Genomic DNA, 20,357 nt, shown 5'->3' with positions numbered 1-20,357 from the left:
AAGGACAAACAGGAAAAATTATGGTTAATATGAATGATCCATTTCAGCTGCAATGGTGGTGATACCAAGAACTTACAGAGAATTTCATTGCTTCAGCTGAGGATTTCTGTGCCAGAGCAAGCTGCATTCATTTTCAGAGTTCCTAGGAAGGGTGGTCTGTGGCCTGATAATCTATTACATCTCCATCCCAATGGGAGCCTCCAAGGTGCAGCATACCCAGCCAGCAGTTTCCACAGCAGGAGAGCACACAGCAGCCCATCCTCTCCCCTGCTCCTCTTCAGCAGAGGCTGGCTGGCTTTGATTCCCTAGTTGTCCTCCCCAAGCCTGGCCTGACAAGAGCTTTCAGATGCATTCAAATTACAGCTCTCAAGACTCCTGGTCCTTGTTGTGTGTGATGAAGAAAGAGGTGGTGCACTCTGCTACTGCTGGTTAAGTGAGTGCTTGGTTCTGGATCAGCTGCAATGCTTTCCTAGAAACGGCCATGAGGAGTAACTATTGCACCCTTCTGCAGAATGGCTCTGCCTTCAAACGACTGTGTTTTTTTCCAACACAATTTCTTTTTGAGGTCTAGTATCTTCTGAGATCCAGTCTCTGGGCTGGGCTTCCTGTGACTAAGAACCTATCTTCCTCCTACACCCTTTTTCCACTACCTGAATCCAAGATCACTTTGTTGTTATACTAGGTCCCATCCTCCAGGTTTATAGAGTCCTCAATCAAGAACTGCCTGGAGACTTGAGATTAGCCTCTGGCAAATTTTGGTCAGCAAAACCTTCTTGCCAAACCTGAGTTTGGGCCTTGAGCTGCTCTAAGAGAGAAGGAGCGACCGCTGTCCGTGTAAGAGGAGACTCTCACCATGCGGCCTCACAAGAACGGCCATCATTGTGCAGCCCAGAGCAGACAGGAAATGTGATGTGCTGAACTTCAGAGAATTCTATTTCTGTATGGAAAAGAGAAAGGGGTGTGAGAACATGTTTGCAGGTCCGTATCTATCTGTGAACTGGGCAACCATCAAGCTGTGGATTTGCATTTGTACATCTGCCTTGGCTTGGGATGTGAAGGCAGAGAAAAGGGCTATCTGTCTGCAAAGGTGAGGGCATGGGAAGCTTTGGAAGAAGGTGAAATATTTTTTTTATCTTTTTCTGGCCTGTTGAATGGACAAGCCATGCCAAACAGGCACTGCAGCTACTGCAGGGTGTTATTGCCTGGCTGGACTAGCTGCAAGGCTCAGGTCAGAGAAGCGTGGTTCTTCCTTCTGTGGAGTGAATGGGGTGTTTGGCTGGGTAGGGAGGCAGTGGGATGGGTGTTCTTGTGGTGTCACACCATCTGCAAGTGTCAGGGCGTGCCTCAAACTTGTTCACACTCAGCATTGACCTGGTTCTACTCCCACTGTGACCCAGCACGGATCCTCTAAAACTGGGGCAACCATGTCTGGTTTCATTCAGGTGTTGCTCAGGTCAGCAACTCCAGCTATTTTTCACAAAGTAGTCCATGGTATTTCTACTGTAGACAGACTCCTGCCCCCAGTTTCAAAGTGATCTGTAAACTTGTGTAGACCCTGAGAGCAATATGAGTGATCCATTTGGTTGCCTCAAAGAGGAAGATATGGGTCTTGCCAGTATCCCAAGAGGTCCTTTTTGCTCTCTTTTGCCTCCCAGCAATGGTTTGAAACTGGTCCCAGAATGTCTGAGCATTGCTTAATACCTGACCCCTCCAGACCTGTTTCTGTGCTTACTGCTTTATCATAAGCAGGAAGTAAAATGCGGTTTGCTTTTGGTTTTTTTTATTCTTGGCCTTGCTAGCCTTTTCAATACTCTGAGGCCTTGTCTCAGTCTGACAAGGCAGGCAAGCAGCAGCTTCCTGTGCACAGGTGAGAGAGAGGAGGCAGAGACCATGCGCGTATGAGAGAAACATCTTTGGAGCAGAACTGCCGGGCTGCAGGCACCGCTTCTCCCATGGACATGCACTGAGCCAGGATATCTGCCTTCATCACTCTCCCTTCTTCCCCTCACCCTTCCCCTCGCTGTTTGACATCCAGCACCTGCTGCCATCCAGTCTCACGACCCTAGGGACTCCCTTCGTCTGGACTGCTCAGTGCCTGGAGCTGGAAGGTAAAGGGGGTAATGCCAGCTCTCTCCCACATGGGGGTGGCTGATCTGAAAGCATCTTAGAAGGAGTTTCAATCTGACAAACTGCACTTCACCGTTGGGAAGGGCTGAGAACATATTTATCTCTCTGTCTCTCCACAATCCTCTCAAATCATACCCCACATCTCACAACCATGCCGCCTGCTTTCTCTCTTTCTCTCTCCTGTCTGCTAATGTGTTGTCATCATATTTTTCTTCCTCTGAACCTAATCTTTTATCACAATGGAAATTGGTATTAAGCTCATGCTGGCCCTTTATAAACCCTCTCTTCACACCCCTCTTGCAGTCCTGGCAAGGTCCAGTGAAGCTTCCATTTTGTTTTCCTCAGCTCTGCCTGAGCTCCAGGGTTGGTGAGAGGTGAGGGCAGCTCCTTCTCCTCTCCTGTGGGCAAAGGCTGAACTCAAAGTCCAGGTGTCCAGGTGGACGGGGAGAGAGAGAGGTTTGCATGAGAAGACTGTAAGGCCAGTCTGTCTAATATGGAACACGACTGTACAGGCATGGTAAGACAAGGAGGCTCCCTGGATGCCTGGTCTGGATGAGGGCTGCTGCTGAGTTTCCTAATTACAAAGCCCAAATTTTCTGATTCAGCTAAAATAATTAACTTCCAAGGCAGAGAAAGGGTCTACTTGGAGGGGATGATGCACTGTTTGTACACTACTATGTAATATTTTTTATATGGTATATATTTTATAAATATATTTTATAAAGCCTTCACTTTCTAGAACATGGTAAACACTTTCTTCTCCCTGATTCCCCCACCTGTCCCAAACATGCTATTCAAAACCTGCCTCCTAAGCCATGAGCTCTGCAACTAACTTCTGTCAGTTGCATCCAGGGACCCTCTTACTCAGCAAGCACCTAGTTATTTCAGCCCTAGGGTTTACCAAAAAAAGAAGCTCTTCAAAGCGCAAGCTGCGCACAGCCGAGGCAGCACTCTCTACCTGAGTCAGCAGGCAGCCTGAGACAGCGCGCACGGACTGCTGCGTGCTCACTCTCGCGTTTGCAGAGGACAAGATTCCTGCACACAGCCCCTGTGCTGCCCTGTGAACAGCCTCCCTGCTGAGCAGAGCACCCAAGGCGGGAGAACAGCGAGGTGCTGAGGGAAAGGTGCAGGCTCCGGAGTGGAAGGGATATGAGTTTCTGGACCTACAAGCCTGGCACTGCATCCTAGGACAGTGGATGCCTCCTGTGAGATGACATCTTGACATCCTCCTAAGTTCCATTGCTGAGCTGTGTTGTGGGGGTGTCTTCTCTCTTTCAGTGTGTCACCAGTACTGATGAAGCCCTCATTGCTGCTTCTGTCTCACCTCTGCCTGTTCAGCCTCATGCCTCCCTCATGGGCATCAGACTCAGCACAAGGTAAGAAGCGATTCCTTTCACCTGTGCCAGCTGGGTGAACAGGGAGGGCAGTCAGCCAGGGCAGTGTGTGCCCCACGTATGCTGCTGTGCAATGTTTGTGTTGTAATGTGCAGCCAGGGGAGGTTGCAATATTACAGGTCTCTGATGAGCACTCAGCCTACAAAGATATAGAGAAATGAGTGGCACTGTCTTTCTTACATGGACGTGCCAGCAGAGGATTCAGTCAGTAGTTTGGGATGGGGCAGCATTGTCTGGGGTGATGATTAATGCCAAGCATCATTGCTAATTGAGCCACATTGCTGTCTGTCTCTTCTCTGCTGGCAGGTGCCTCCAGCCTCACTTGTTGGTATGACTCTCGGGCAGCTCTCTTCTGTGACTGGGACCCGGGCAGGGACCTGGCTGAAGCACCGTGCCAGCTGGAGATTTTATCAAAGAAAGGCTTTTGTGACAGGTGGGTGACTGGAGAGACTGAGGGAAAACAATGCCACTTTAGAAAAATGTAGGCTTCCCCCTCTCAGGCCAGGTGTAGTGGAGAGAGCTGAGGTGTTTTGTCTTGAACTCTATATCTCTATGTGGGCTGAGATGCTGGCAGCCACTGCTCAGTGTTTGCCATCTGACAGTCCTGAACTGTCTAGCACAACCCATCTTCCAGCTCCATGGCTCTATCTGAACTTCACTTTTCAAGAAATCCTTCTTCCTTGGCAGACACCCTGGGGACTGAAAGGCATTTTCAACGGAAAATGAGGATGTATAGAGATGGGGCTGGAGAAGGGTGGAATTGAAGTTATACAGAGGCCATTTGGTGATTGCCAGGATGAGCTGAGATGTTGCGTTTTGAGTAATAATGAGAGAAGAAAAATATTGTCCTTCTTTTTCTGCCCTGTCTTTTTCATCTCTTCCAGTTCATGCTGTTTTCCTCTTCTACATGCCTCCCAGGAGAGGGAGGTGTTTGGCCAGTACTGCACTGGGGGCTCTGTCATCTCCAGATAGGACATCTGCAGCCAAGAGGCTTACCAGCCAAGCCCAGGTCTGCCCTGGGTGCCTGCCTTGAGGACAGGCTCAGTGTGATTCTGTCACTGGGTGGGTTATTTGTCACTGTCATGGAGGCACCTCTAGTTGGGTTAGATTGACAAATATCTTGGGGCTGATGCATGCCCCTAGAAAGCTAAAACACTGATGTTGCTCCATGGGTGTGAATCAGAGATTGTGGCTGGAATTGGGGCTGGATGTGGAACCCTCCCCACTGTCAGCGAGTCCCAGGCCTGATCTGACCTTAGAGCTGGAAGAGGAGCCTCAGTCAGACGCTGCCCCAGCTGCAGCCCCAGAGATGTTCTCCACCCTGCCACACCCCACGCCAGAGCTCAGCTGGGGCTCCCTTGTCGGGGCAGAGGAGAGGTTTCGATGTAGTGATGCCACTTGAGGTGTACTGTCCTGGCTGACTGAGATGTGACGTGGCTCAGAAGGTGCATGTCACTGAGTATCTGAGATCCTACAGCACTGTCAGTGTCTGGAGGGAGACCTGTAAAGCCTAGAGGGGCTGGAACAGGCATCTGTCTTCCAGGGCCGTGTTGCTGTAGGTGAGTTTGGGCTCTGTATGCCCTCTGATATCAACAGGAAGCAGTGACAATAGGAAGAGGACTTTGTGAAATCTTTGAAACTGGAAATCTGATGTTATCTTTGCCTTGAAATAACTGGGGTGCATTGACTTTTATGTGCCAGCACATAAAATTTGTCTGAGTGATACAGCGGGGAGAGAAAGTAGGATTAAATATTTCCTGTAACCTGTTCAGCAAATACAGTAGAATGTAAAATGCTTTGAAAGCCCTTTAGTATTACACAGTATTTGACTAACTACAAAGCTATAACTTTCCAGCCATAGCTTTCCATTGGAGTCACGTCCCTCATCTGAAAAACCCAAGAAGCACTGCAAGTTACCCAAGGCAGAGCATATGACAGGACTGAGGAGATGCATCAAAACCTTCAACCAAAATGTTAATGTGAGTAATTCATCTGCGATGTCCTGGCTAAGGACAAAGGAGAAAGGATTTACATATGCATTTTGGGTGTATAAACAGTGCAACATCCAGGGGTAGTATAAATAGGCCAAACCTAATCCCTGAGTGCAGATCTGGGATGGGGCTTGGTGTGTATTGTTGATATATGTGCCTCCTGTGGGTTCCCCTGCAGGAGGGATTGGCTTCATTGTGAGCGGTGCTGACACGTGCAGAAGAGCTGCAGGACAGACAGATCATCAGCAGTGTCCCATGTCAGTCACCTGTGTTTGGCCCAAATCTCTTCCTCTGAGGAGGGATGGGCATCACCACCAGCTCTGAGATCACCTCTTGAACTCTTTTTCCTAGAAATTATCAATACCACTTTCCAGATCATTAGCTACTGTGAAATGTGGTTAGATGTGTCTAATGCAAGATGCAACAGCAACACATCACTGGAGCTAATGGTGATGCAAATCTTCCACCTATTATTCTTTATTTAAATCAGTCTTAATTTGGATCCATTATGTACTTCCTTCAGTCCCATCCAGTGTCACTGCAGTTCCCATGTTTTCAGAAAACACCCACCCAAATTTGAGCTAATATTTTTATTGGTAAAGTCACAACCAGTTCTAATGACAGACAGGCTTTCATACATTTGCATATCATGTGCAAAGACAAATTGCAGGGTTGGTACATAGCTCCAAAATCTTTTCTTTCTAATCAAGCTAATTTCTCTGTTGCTTATTCAGTATTGTATGATGTATGTGGCCCTTCAGCATCACTGCATTTCAAGTGTCAAGTTTAATACTAATGCGGTCTCAGTTTTACCAGGGAACATAAAATGTTCTGGTAAAAATAAAATTTCTCAATAAATATAATCCATAGAGAGTAACTTTTTCTCCTGCTTAGTCAGCATACACAGGAATACCAAGAAACTAGTGTATCACAATATTTTGTGCCCTTCTTGTCAATAAACAAACAAAAAAAATCCAACCACATGAAATGTAAATTTTTGGCTCCTCACTCACCACTGAGATTTATGCCTTTCTGCTACAAATACCTTCCATATTTATTGTCAAGTATGCCTAATCATCTTATGTGTAGGCAATGCTTAGAAATTTGAATGCTTATTCACAAGGTTTCACTGTCACTAATGGTTAATTTTCCCTGCAGAATCAGTGCTTCACCATTGCAGACAGTCTTAACTTGTCTGTCCATTGCCACACTGGAGAGAACAAAACCAAAATACCTGACCAAATAAAAAACTTCAAACCATTTGCAAATAGTGAGTACTTATCTGTCTTCTGGTCTCTGAAGCTTCCCCATGAGAGGATAGCTAATTTTCCTTCCTCATCCACTCCTATGCAACACCCACAGCTGATTTTAGGCCTTTGTCTGTTTGTCCCCTGCTACAATGAGCACAATGTTGACTCCTGCCACTGGCTCCTCTGTCACACAGTGCCATGCCAGCCACACCCTGTCCTGTCCCATATCTGGCTTCAAACAGGTCATGATGGTTCAGCTGCCCTCACGAAAAATGTGTGCTGCAGGAAGGACGGGAAGTCTTGCTGCTCTTCCTCTGCCCCCCTCTAGTTATGTGCTCCCACCCTTCTTTAAGACAGCTTTGGCATGTTTCAGTCTTTGCTGAAAGGATTCAGGTCACTAAGCCAGAGGAAAAACATCTGCTAGGGACATTGTTTGCTGGCTGTGTGAGTTTACCCATCCCAAGGAGATGTCCTGCTGCTGAGGGGCTTGGTGTGCAGTCCTGTTACGGACAGAGTATGGGGACATCAGCCCTGCTTCTTCTCTCTTTCCAGTAAAGCTGAGGCCTCCAGGAGACCTTCAGCTGGTTAACATAACTGAAAACACCTCCAACCTAACATGGAGCCTGAATATTTCCTCTCACTATTTGGATGGGAAGCGGGAGTACCAAGTGCGGTTCCGACACGTGAGTCAGTCCTGGGAGGTGAGTACAGAGGGGGAAGCTGGGATGTGTTTCCATGTGAGTCCTGGAGAATCCTGGTCTTGTTTATGTCCCCCAAGACCTGCTCCTGGGCCTCCTCTCAGGATGTAAGCAGTTTTGGTGAAGCTGGAGGGAGGATGACAGCCCCTGCCCTTTTATCTGTGTCACCTGCTGCCAGTGTTTGGTGATGAAAAGGAGGCAGATGGGGATCCTATTTTACTTAGTGCTGTCACAAAAAAAATTTAGACAGTTTCAGGACAGACCTGAAAGGTATGGGAAAAGCAAAGCAAAGAAGAATTTTCCTTCAGGGTGAACAAGCCGTGCACGAGGTATAAGGACTTGAGACAAGTGTTCTCTGAGGGTTTTGGAGAAGATGGGTATGTGAGGCTGTAAACCAGGGTGTTAATGATGTTCTAAATTTGCCCTACTCCCAGGAGGCTGCAAACTTGCCCATTGAGCAGGACCAGATGTGGGCAAATTTTGAGAGACTCTCACCCAACTCTAAGTATGAAGCAGCTGTCCGTGCAAGGCCAAGTGCCAGGAGCGACTACAAAGGCGTGTGGAGTGACTGGAGCAAGCCGGTCCTGTGGAGGACACATGCTGACCATAAGGGTAAGTCAGGTAGTCTGACCTGGAGGGGAAAATGGGGACTCAGGGCAAACAATGTAGAATGGTCAAAACAGGGTGAGAAGCTGAAGGAAGATGTGTAGGAAGAGCTGTGTTGACCAAAGAGTAATAGAAAGGTTGAAAACTGTCCCTCCTGATCAGTTAGGTGAGATCATCTCAGCATCACAGCTTAAGGGCAAAGACCCCCTGACCCCAGAAAATCCTCTCTGACTTCCAGAAGCCAGGCAAAATGCACAAGGTATAAATCAGGGACTGCTTCCCCAGAGCAGTAAGGCCAGATGTCTAACCAGCAGATGCAGTGGCCAAGACTGGCATTTTCCCAGATGCTAATGTTACCTGGGAACATTCTCCCAGCTTCCTAAAATGGCCCAGTTTAGTGGCGGTATTGATCAGTGAAATGCAGTGAAACAGCTCTCAGCTCCTGAGCTGAGGAACACCAAGCTTGAGAAGCAAAGTCTCATAGAAACTGGGAGAGACTTACTGACTTACAAGCATGATAAGACTCTTTCAAAAAAGGTCTGCTGAGATCTGCATCAGTCACTGCGTGAACTTCCAGCCTTGGAAGAAAGAGCCCTCCAGTGAGTCGGTGGCTGTGGCCTCTATTTCCAAAAAATAAACAGGTAGAAGTTATTCCTTCTCACGTTGCCCCCATCCTGCCTCTGCTCAACCCCTCCCTGTTGTTCCTGGTCTTGGTACAAACAGAGGAGCTATGTTTAGAAAGGGCACTGTGTTGCTGTGGCGATCAAATTTTGACAGTGTGTGATGTCAGTGAATAGGATACAGCCGCAACCAGTTGTCATAGCAACCAAGACCCAAAGATAACCAGGGTACCAGAGGCAGAGGAGACAAAGTGATCTGAGTAGCATCTCAAGGACAGGGAAAGAAAGAATGTGCTAAAAATGTCCCCTCCGTCTTTTATTTTTCTCTGTTCTCTCCTAACTGCTCTGGAGATTCTCTGCATGACCAGGCTGAGGGACACGAGGGGTGGGAGGAGATGAGGGGCAGGCAGAGGAAACAGGCACAGAATAGCAAGACCAAGCAAAGGTGCACTGGGGAGATATGTGTGAAAGAGACAGATTAAGGAATGTTTGAGATGATGCCAAACAAGCCTGAGGAGTGCTGGCAGCCCTGGCAACGTGGGAGCCCAGTCTCTTTGTTCTAACTCTACAATCCAAGTACTAAAATACTGTGTAAAGTTGTAACCTTCCTAGCCTCCTAACGCTTCCCTACACTTCCCCAAAGAAAGAAGCCAGTCCCTTGATCCCTAACCTTCTCTATCCTTATCTTCTTGCCTTCTCAGAGACCTGTGAACCCCATGACTCCCTCTCCCCACTGACCATTAATGCTCTTTCAAGCCTCCAACCCCACTTTAGCTGGTTTTAGGAGTCCCTGCTTTCCTTAGCAATGAAACAGGTTGGTGGACACCTCAATTAGCAGACTGTGCCACCTCATCTGTGGCCACCCCTAGCTGTGGTGCTGTTATGACCAGGGAGTTCAAGCTTTGTTTGTTCAGCACAAATTATCTGTTTAGCAATGCTTAGACTCTGAAACCCATATCAGCTCAAAGGCATCCTACACAACACAGCAGAACTCACATATACTGACCTGTATATTAAAATTCTATATAATATTATAATATTATATAAAATTATAACAAAGGCCCACTTTGATCACCTTGAACAGCCATGAAAGGCTGCACCTTCTACCTACAGAATCCTGGTTAGATTTTAACAGCCGTTTCCTCATTCTTTCTCATCTTGCAGGAACATCCCAGCCAGTCCTGCCAGTTCTGATAGTGAGCACTTTCATCTTTGTGATCATTGGGACTGCCTTCCTCATTAACTTACGCACCCTGAAATGGTAATTGAGAATTAAGTTTACGTCTCTGTTCCTCTCCTGTATCTTGTGGGTATTCTCAAAACTCAGATTGTTTTTCACCTGGTGTTGCTCAGGATAGAGATGGCTTTAAGCAAACTAATTTATGGTTTATAGCCCAAACTCCTGAGACTGATATTTGCCTGTGGAAAAATAACACCACCCAAGATGATGTGGTTTCACCAGCACTGTCGTATTGTGCCATTCTCCTGTGACCCGGTACCATGCCCTGGCTAAATTTAAAACAGCTGCCTCAGCACATCTGTTACCCAGGGGTTAGAGTGGTGTTTCCTGGCAGGGGTGCATCAAAATTGCCTCTTCAAAAGCAGGTCACCGGGTTGGGAACTCTCCCTGTAGTGAGGATCAAGCAAGCCTGGTTACCACTTCCTTCTCATTTAAACATTCCAGCAAGAGCTCAGGCAGGATGAGATGACATTGGGCCTGCAGGCAAAACTGCTGAGTGAGGAGCACAATTCTTGTTCTTCCTGGTCTGTGCAGTCCTCACACACTGATAAAACCCACATGATGTTTCAAGACCTCTTTGCCAGTGTTTCTACCCAGACACTGCTTTTATTAAGGACTGAAAGTGTCTCACAAGGTTACTCAACACAATAATAGGAACAGTGACCTCTCAGCTTGGCAGAAGGTTGGAAACAGTCACAGGTTTTCTCATCTCAGGTCAGGGGTAAAGAAGCTGATATTCATGGCAGGGAGAAGGGACAAACATTCTCAGGGATGAGGCTGCAGAGGCTGGATGGTTTCTTCGTAAGGAAAGACAGAGAACCATGCTGAGGGACGATTGATACTGAGAAAGTCACCGGTCACTATTTTACCCTGAGTCACTACACAAAGTTGAGGAAGTGCTAGATGCACAGCACAGAGGGAATTAAAAAGGCCTCCTTTCTCCACAAAGTATAATCAGCCTAGGGGAATTGAGTGCAGAATAATGCTGAGGTAAGATGCACGGAAGGATTAGACATGCATGAATAAAAATAGCATCTGCAGTGATGTAAGGTAGTTTATATGCAAGGGCTAGCAAGCTCTGATACTTCAGAGAGTACACTGATTGCCTCCAGAGGTCAGGAGGGTTTTTCCTTACAACATCCTACAGCAAAGCTTCAGCAAAGGGATGACAAGATGATCCAACCACTCTGAGAAGCTGAGGAGCAGCTTAGATCACTCCAGGCTGCCACAGGATGACAACACAGTGGTTCCAAGGAAGGAGAGGCCTCTGGACAATGCAAGGCATACTCACTCAGATGGCTTGCACAGCCAGTGTGCCCCAGCTATGCCATGCAGCATGCATCTGGGAGGAAAGAGAGCTGCGGCAGAACTTTCCCAGTGATGGCCCTGCTCAGGCCACATGGTCCTGAGCCATTGTGGTGATAGCAAAACAGAGAAAAATCAGCGCACAGCAGCGGGAACTTGGAAACAAGTGAGGCCTGCTCAGCTTGTCATCAGGACAGGGGCTGAAGGGGGCAGGTGGAGAGGCTAAGGTGACCAGGCAAGGCAGGGAAGAAACCAGAAAAACCAGGGGATGTCTTTCCCCAGGGAAAAGGCTGGGGGAAATGTATTTTCCAGTGCCAGGCTTATCTGTCTCACCTCTATGCATCTCGTGGCTCAGTAGTGCCTCTCAGACCACTCAAGAGGAAGGACAGACCCCAGGCTTGACTTTACCTCTTCCCCCATGCCAGGGCAGTACCTGTGAATTGCAGGGCATTCTTTCACCCCCACCACAGTCACAGTGATCAGGACCAGGCTCTGCTTCATTTGTCCTTCTCATTGTTTCTCCTCAAGGTTTAAGAAGATCCTGAGGATTCACATCCCAGACCCTGAGAAGTTTTTTCCCCCACTTGTTTCAGTTCACGGAGGTGACATTCAGGTATGGGGCTGGGGATGGGACCAGAGTGGGGAGAAATGAGGGAAAGGAGCACCCAGCTGCACGTGCCCAGGACAGATAGACTACCCATGCACACACAATATATGCACCAGTAGCACCAGCTGCTGGGTTCTCTGCTCAAGTTCTGTTTTCTGACCTTCTAAAACGTGACATGCAGCCGAGGAATCTCTAATTACAGAACAAAGAAATGGCAAACCACACAAAGCACAGCATCCTGCTCCCATAATCAGCAGCCTGAGAGACAGCAAGGGACCTGCAGGAGGGGGCTTGGCCTCTCAAGATCCCCCTCCCTCCCATTTCAGTGCCCCCCTGCTTGCCCTAGGCTGCCCAGCTCTTCCCCAGATTTCCTGCTGTGAGCTTCTCCCCTGCTCCTGTTGTGAATTGCCATCACACTGGATAGCACTTAGCTATTCCTTGCATTCTTGTCAGCTTCCCTTCTTTTCCCACTCCACTATTCCCCTCCCCTAAGCTCTCTGTATGGGCAGCTGCAAGGAGACAATTACCACTCTGTGCAGCATTAAAGGGAGCGTCAGATGCAAGACGTGGGAGGTGATCCCAAGAGGCATCTTGCTTTAAGAAGGATGGAAACAAACTGCAGAGGGTTCAGAAAGAGCAAAGCTTTGGAAAAGCCAAGGTATAAAAATACTTAGAAAGCTTAAACTACAGGGAAAGAGTACAGAGTAGGGGGATGGGGTTGTGCACTCAAGACACTTTATCAGTGCAGAAAGAACTTGGAAAATTTGCTTTACAAGCCATAAAGAAAATGGGTGTTATTGAAACCAGTTTATTTTTAAGGATAATGATGCACTGGAGGATGTTGCTCATGATGACTGTGAAAATTAGGCAGAAGGGGTCTGGAGGAGCACTTTAGACAAGAAATCTGCATATGGCCATGTGGATATATCAGAAGCTGTTCAGCACCTAGGAATAGATTACATGAGATACCTCAATACTGTTTTCCATGCTTCACTTCATCTTATGGTCTTGTAAGGAGTTTTCCTACCTTTTTTATTCCCTTTGATTCATTTTAATTCTCCATCTTAAATTTACTGCTTCAGAAATCTCAAAACATAGGCTGACAAGATCCACTCCTAATTTTAATGTGACAGAATGCCATACTCTCTCTGAAAATCCTGCAGATGAGACATCATGAATGGGAATTTCCCTCCCCACCATCTCTGGTAACCCTTGCTTGGACAGAAAAGAGGTCACTTGATTGCTGTGGCCAGTCAGTAGATGAAACCTTTGGTTCCTCTCTGAGTGCTATACTTTGATAGTCACTGTCTCTCCCTCTCTTGTGTTTCTTCCCCACCAGAAATGGCTCTCCTCCCCATTCTCCACATCTTCCTACTGCGTGAACAGCACAATCCCAGAGATCTCCATGCTCGAGGTGATGCAGAAGAATGACCAGGAATCCCGGTTTCTACTTTCCAAGGGAGCCCTGACTCCTGATCCTCCCAGAGAAACCAGTGTGCACTCTGGATCCAGCTGCTTCACCAACCAAGGCTACTTCTTCTTCCACGTTTCCAACTCCTTTGAGGTCGAGCCCTGTCAGGTCTACTTCACCTACGAGCCTTTCAGCCAGGAGGGCAGTGGCAGCAAGGATGGCGACTGCTACCAGGCTCTCCCCTCCCCAGACCTCTGCACACTGGCAGAGGACATGAATGTGCTGCCCAACAACTTCTTTCACTGTATCGAGGCAAGCCAGGGCTCCCAAAAGAGCAACTTCATGGAAGAGACAGCAGGTGAAGCCCAGCAGGCTATGGCTGTTCCTGGGGCTCTCCAGCCGAGGGAAGGCACCTCACCAACACCGCTTGTGGAGCAGGATGAGAAGGTGATGGACAAAGCAGCTTCACAGCCGGCTGGGGCCGTGTGCCAGCTGGACACTGACTTTCCTGACCCACCGGACCTGCAGGACAGCGACACTGTCAGTGTAACCGAGGGGAGTGGGAAGGGGGGCCCTCCAGCTGACCCCTGCCCACCAGCAGCAAATGCTGTCTCTTCCCCCTCCCAGCCTCCACAGCCTCCACCTCTAATGCAAAGACAGGATGAGGGGCCATGCAAAACAGCCTTCTCCAGCCAGGTCCCAAACACCGGTGCCTACCTTTCTCTGAGGGACCTCCAAAGCCAGTACAGCCATTGCTCTGTCTAGGATCTGCCTGGAGGAGACCCACAGGTGGGAAAGGCCACCTCTGCAGGGAAGGCTAGATGGACAATTTCTCTCCTCAGGACATGAATGTAACTTCAGCATCAATCCCATCGGGACTGCTCGCTAATGAGGCTGGAGAAACCCAGCCAACAAGGACTTACCTTCACAAGCAAATCTGTTCTTCTGTTACTACTGCCTCCGATGGCATAGAAACTCCTCACATTTTTCAAGTGACATTCAAAACCTCACTAATTCATTTTTCCCTTCCCAGCTCCTGGTAGGAGACTGTGCCAGCACTTCCATGCTCTGCATTTTTGTGTAAAATAGCACTCAGCTTTGAGGCTGAGCTGGCATATGATCAGTTTGCCTCATACTGGCCTAAAAACCTCTGATGGGACAGAGAAATGCCTGAAGATGTGGATGTTAGATTTTATAGCACTGCCCAACAGTGCTGGGCTTGATGATGAAATGGATGAAGACATCTCCTCCTGACTGACCAAGGGTGTGATTTTTTTTCTATGATGTCCTTACTTTAAGTTTTAATCAGAGATTACATCCTAAGCTATTTGGTCCAGCTTTACACTTTAGACCTTAGAGTCTCTAAGGCAGGCTCAGAGCCACAACAGCATCAGCTGTCTAAGCAGTGCAGTGTAAAAAAGAAATCCCCATTATTGAGTTAAAAATACTGGGGAAATCCCCTCCCTCTCTTTCCTCCACCTCTGATGGTGGCAGTAAAAAGAACTCACACAGTTTCCCATTCTTGCTACAATATTTTTTATGAAATCGAAAGCCTTTCTGCCCTGCTGGCAAACTAGAGTTATTTGACTATGATAAGCTGATTGCAGAATAGTTCATCCCACATCCTGTATAAGTGGAAAACATCACAGCAGTGCTGCCCATTCCTTCCACTGCTGAAGGGAAACCATTGCCTAATTAGCAGCAAAGATGTGGTGAATGAGCCCAGAAAACTAACCCACGAATCAGCACCTTTACTGAAAAGAAAACCTCAATCCATTTGCAAAGAACGGGGATAGCACAGACTTCGGTTTTCTTCTTCCTCTACATGCCCTGATCTGTCTTAGAAAAAGCCACAGAAGAAAAGTATTAAGGCAATGGAAGATCCCTGCATTCACCGTTTGTACCATCTGTCCATTTTCTTGCCATATTTTTGGACTTTTCAGCAGTGGGAAAATACCAGCCATGTGCTAAGAGTTCTTCTTATCTCTTAAAAACTCTTCTAAGAGAATTTATACCAAAAATTCAAGGATATTGAACTTGTTAATGCTTCTGTCACAGCTGTGAGTGTCAGCTAGAGCTAATTCTTTCCTATCTCTGTCTGGCCAAGCATTGAGATTCCTGCTCCTACACTGTTACCTGGCATTGCAGTATGCATCCTGAATGTCATTATGAGTCCCAAGTGCAGGGTCACCCACTGGCTTGGATTTCACCTGAAAAGGGCTGTTCAGAGGAGTTGAGCCTACTTGTTATTGGGAGGGCTTTGGGAACTATTCCTCTCCTCTCATCAGTTCCTTCACCATCTGTCTCAAGACACGGACTGCTCCGTTGTGTCCAGGAGAAAACAGGAGACACAGCTTCCCCGATAGGGAAGTACAAGGCTTTGCCAGCTGTTTCCTGTACTTTGAGAATCTTCCCAGATGAACTTTGAAAATCCTCCCAGAGACACTGACTCCCTTGCCTCTGATGGGCAGTTTGCTATCCTACATGGGCCAAGGATCCAAGCTGCACTGTCCCCATGTAGACTTTCCTAAGCTTTTCTACTTTCCTCCGTAGAATCATTAAGGTTGGAAAAAACCTTCAAGATTATCTAGTCCAAATTTTGACTGAATACTGCCATGCCCACTAAACTTTATTGCAAAGTACCACATCTACTTGTTTTCCAAACACTTCCAAAGATGGTGAATCCACCACTTTCCTGGAGAGCCTATTCCAATGTTTAACCACTCTTTCAGTGAAGAAATTTTTCCTGATATCCAGCTTGAACTTCCCCTGGTGCAATTTGAAGTATTTTCCTCTTGATCTATCATTTGTTATCTGGAAGAAGAGACTGACCTCTACCTTGCCACAACTTCCTCTCAGAGAGTTGTAGAGAGCAATAAGGTTACCCTTGAGCCTTCTTTTCTCCAGGCTAAACAGCTCCAACAATCCCTCAGCTTGTGGTCCAGACCCTTCACCATCTCTATTGCCCTTCTCTGGACATGCTCCAGCACCTCAATGTCCTTCCTGTATTGAGCATCCCAAAACTGAATACAGGATTTGAGGTGTGGCCTCTGTACAGGGGGATGATCCCTTTCCTGGCCCTGCTGGCCCCACTACTCCTGGTACAAGCCAGGATGTCATCAGCCTTCTTGGCCCCCTGGGCACACCTGGCTTGTGTTGAACCAGCACCCCCAGGTCCTTTCCCACTGGGCACATTTTCAGCCACTCTTCCCCCAGTCTGCAGCAGTGTGTGGTGCTGTTGTGACCCTGTTGCTAACAGGACTGGCACCTTGTTAAACCTCATACCATTGGCTTTGGCTCATCACTCCAGCCCATCCAGAGCCCTCTTCACAGCCTTCCTGCCCTGCAGCAGATCAACACTTCTGCCCAGCTTGGTGTCATCTGCAAACTGACTAAAGGGGAGCCCTTGGTCCTCTCATCTAGATTTTCAACAGATGTTAAACATATCTGGCCCCTATACTGGAACACCACTGGTGACTGGCTGCCAACTGGATTTAACTCCAATCACAACTCTTTGGGTTGGTCCATCCAGCCAGTGTTTTACCCAGCAAAGAGTACACACATCCATGCCATGGCTGCCAGTTTCTCCAGGACAATGCTGTGGTAAGATAGTGTAAAAGGTTTTACTAAAGATTAGATAGACACCATCCACAGCCTTTCCTTCTTCTACTAGGTGAAGTTCACCCTGTCATAGAAGGAGAACAGGCTGGCCAAGCAGAACAAACCTTTCCTAAACCCATGCTGGCTGGGCTTAATCCCTTTGTTGTTCTGCACCTGCCATGTGATGGCACTCAAGGCGACCTGTGCCATGATGTTCTGTGGCACTGAGGTGAGGCTGATGAGCCTGTAGTTCTCAGATCCTCCTTCCAGCCCTTTCTGTAGATGGGTTTCACACTGGCTAACCTCCAGTCCCCTGGGACCTCTCTGGCTACCCAGGACTGCTGATAGATGATGGAAAGTGGCTTGGTGAGCTCTTCTGCCTGTTTTCTCAGTGCCCTTGGGTGGGCTCCATCCAGCCCAAAAAATTTGGGAGTGTCTGAGTGGCACAGCTTGCCACTAACTACTTCCTCCTGGATTACAGGGGGTTTATTCTGCTTCCTGTCTTTGTCTTCTAGCTCAGGGAGGTGGGTACCCTGGGGACATCTGGTCTTTCTGTTAGAGACTGAGGTAAAGAAGGCATTAAGTAGCTCAGTCTCATCCTTAATGACAATATTCACCTGCCAGGTCAAATAAAGGATGGAGCTTCTCCTTAACCCTCATTTTGTTATTAATGTGTTTGTTATTTTTGATAACAGTAGCTAGATTGAGTTCTAGCTGGACTTCCTCCTTTCTAATTTTCTCTCTGCAGGACCAAACTATATATCTGTACTCTTACTGAGTACATCTTGCTGCTAAGATGAGTACAAAAAAAACAGATTAGCTTTTTTGTAAATAAACAAAATATTAAGGAATCTACAGTGTTTTTCTGTCCTTTGGGTGAGGGGAAATGATTAAGAACTTTTCTCAACAGGGAACTAGGTAAAGTTTTGCGCGGACTAATACACCTTTAGCTCCCTTTCCTACTCCCTGCCCCAAGGGACTCAGACACCTAAAAAAGAGAGCGGAGTTAGAGGTGATCCTGAGGACTGTCCTGCTGGCTCAGTATTTTCAACACACACACACACACACACACACAGCCCCCTCGCTTTTTGTGAAAATGTTGACAGCTTTGGAGCTGGCAAGCTGCTAGCGCAGCTTTCGCAGCCATGCTGGGTGTGATGTGTGACACACCGCGGCAGGAAGCGCTCAGCGTCAGATCTGGCGATAACCGGACCTTTCTTCCAGGAAGACGAGATCATGTGGTCCTGTGTGTGAGTAACGCGGGCTGAGAGCGCCAGAGTCATTACACCCTCAGTGATTTGGGGACCTTTTGGGCTCCCAAGAGCCCTTTGGAAATGTCACACGGGGAGCAGTCACACGCCGTGTTCTCCCCTGCGAGCCCATGCGAGCGCGGCGTGTGGTTCGCAAAGCCACAGAAACACGCCACAGCCGTGTCTGCCAGTACCAGAGGCAAACCAAAGCTGAGCAACAGCACTGGGTGGAAAATATTGGTGTGGAAAATATCAAGCTAACAGCCACAGGCACGAGTCCTCTCTTTATCTTAAGCCCAGAGACAGCAAAGATAGCTGTCACATCCCTCATCTCCTTTCCAAGATACCTTGTTCATAAATAGATACCACTCTCAGCCTCCTCCCACATCTCCTTTTTTTTTTTTTTTTCTGTGAAAAAACAGAAAGCAAGGGGTACTTGCAGTAAAAAAATTCCTCTGAAGTCAGATCTGATCAAGGATTTGGGTCCTTGGTTGATTCAAAAGCCTGTGGTGATAGATGTGGTATGCCTACTTAGATAGATCAGATTCAGATTCTACATTTTTCGTTCTGCTGAAAACACCAGAAAATTTAGATTCTTCTTTCCAGGAAAATTTAACTCAAAAAGTAAGGTTTTTGGCATTGAGGAATATGCTCAGATGGGTTCTGACCCACTGTGGCAAGCCCCTCATAGTGTAAACTCAGAAAAGCTATATATAAATACATTTGTGCCTAAAGATGCTGCTTGTCCCTTATTATCTGTGGAAATTCTGGTTCAAAGTAACTTTTAAAAGTGAAATAAGGTTTAAATCTCTTGATTCTGAAAGCATTCCCAGTCAAACACTACAGCTTTCTACCTACATTGAATATTTATCGACTAGAATCCACCATGAGGCAACTACAGCAATGGCTTTTGGTCTTCATGCAGTCCCAGACTAAACCTGGTCCAGTGACAGAGCTGAAAAATATCTATCCCTGCACAGCTGCCAAAATGAGCCCAAGCAAGCCCTGGCCCAAATATGCTCAACCCCAGGTCAATGTCACTGGCTTAAGCTCAGCCCTGGGTCAGGAGCCACCCATTTATTGATAGAGTAACTCTGTTTTCTCTGCTCTAGCTGCAGAGTCTCTGCTTTCTGTGACAAACAAAGGGGCACATACAGACCTGCAGGACTGTAAGCAGAAGGTCATGTAGGAAAAGTAGCTGAGGAGGACCTGGGGCTGGAAGAAAAGCCAATGCAGGGAGACATGGGAGGTTGTGCAGCTGAGTGTGGGGAGCCCGGCGTCAGGAGACTGGGCAGCGAGAAGTGCAAGAAAACAAGAGGGAGTCTCTGAGGCCGGCACTGAGAGGCACTGTGCTTTGCTTCCATCTGATGAACACTGTGGTAACCAGACCTGCTCTCTGCTGCTGTCTTCTCTCCTTCCAGCCATCTACCCCTGCCAGCCAGCATCTGCTCCATCCCTGTGCTGGGGAGCACACACCGATGGGACCAGAGAGGGTGGCTAAGAAATGCAGCAGTTGCTCAGCAACTCCCCGTCCCCTGAGGAGGACAACGTAAGCCATCTGCACCAATCTCCTGAGCTGCTCCTCTCTGCAGAGCTAGAGGTGCTCCTACTTGACTTTTTCTGGATTACCCCTGCTCAGCCTGCAGATCTTCTCCCGCTTTAAGCCTCCAAACCCTCCATTTCAGAAAAGAAAAAAGCCGCTGTGCAGGGTGCGCTGACCCACCACAGCAGCATGGTGCAGGACAAAGGCCGAGCTGAAGGGACGTGCCACCAGGTTATTGATCACTGAGGAGACCTTGAGCTGGGTAAATAGATGTCCTGCTTCCTCCCCCACTCCCTGCAGGTGTGAGCTGGGGTGTGGGCCAGGTCTCACAGGCAGCAGCAGGCTTTAGAGGTAGGTCTGTAGCTCTGGGGGAAACCTCGGTGCCTGCCATCAAATCTACTAACAAAGAGGCTCTTTTGCTGCTTCCTGCCCTCCCTCCCCTGCCCCTCCATCTGTGTCGTGTGCTTATGTCTGCTGTTTCTGAAGGGATGCTGTGGTAGTGGAGAGGTGCCCTTGCTCTCCTGGACTACCCAGTTTGGCTTCTTGGGGAGTAGAGCCTTCCCAGGGGTTGCACAGGAAGGTGCCCCACAAGGAGCAAGGGAGGGCAGTCTGCGCTGGGCCTCTTTGTACCACCTGCTCCTCTGGAAGGCTGTGTTAGAGCAAGTGGATGTGTGACTGCCTGTCTGAGTGTGGATGTTCACCAGGCTGGGTTTGA

The 20,357-nt window shown here is 47.9% G+C and overlaps 1 protein-coding gene across 1 annotated transcript; it reads left to right on the top strand.

Annotated features, from left to right (window-relative positions):
- The first annotated feature begins 3,129 nt into the window (after positions 1-3,129).
- On the top strand, positions 3,130-17,644 carry IL2RB (interleukin 2 receptor subunit beta). Its single transcript, XM_058022574.1, has 9 exons — positions 3,130-3,503; positions 3,828-3,954; positions 5,377-5,500; positions 6,671-6,782; positions 7,315-7,463; positions 7,895-8,072; positions 9,851-9,947; positions 11,760-11,844; positions 13,178-17,644. Exons 1-9 carry the CDS (start codon positions 3,422-3,424, stop codon positions 14,012-14,014), a joined length of 1,791 nt encoding a protein of 596 aa, XP_057878557.1. The 5' UTR covers positions 3,130-3,421; the 3' UTR covers positions 14,015-17,644.
- The last annotated feature ends 2,713 nt before the right edge of the window (positions 17,645-20,357 follow it).

Source organism: Melospiza georgiana, chromosome 4 (assembly GCF_028018845.1).
Source record: "Melospiza georgiana isolate bMelGeo1 chromosome 4, bMelGeo1.pri, whole genome shotgun sequence".
Taxonomy (NCBI): Eukaryota; Metazoa; Chordata; class Aves; order Passeriformes; family Passerellidae; genus Melospiza; species Melospiza georgiana.
Note: the sequence above shows the minus strand (reverse complement) of the source record. Positions and strands in the feature narration are given on the sequence as shown.

Coding starts and splice junctions, on each gene's coding strand:
- IL2RB (XM_058022574.1), top strand. CDS start 3,422: ATGAAGCCCTCATTGCTGCTTCTGTCTCACCTCTGCCTGTTCAGCCTC. Junction 3,955..5,376: donor AAGAAAGGCTTTTGTGACAG/GTGGGTGACTGG, acceptor ATAACTTTCCAG/CCATAGCTTTCCATTGGAGT. Junction 9,948..11,759: donor AACTTACGCACCCTGAAATG/GTAATTGAGAAT, acceptor TTTCTCCTCAAG/GTTTAAGAAGATCCTGAGGA.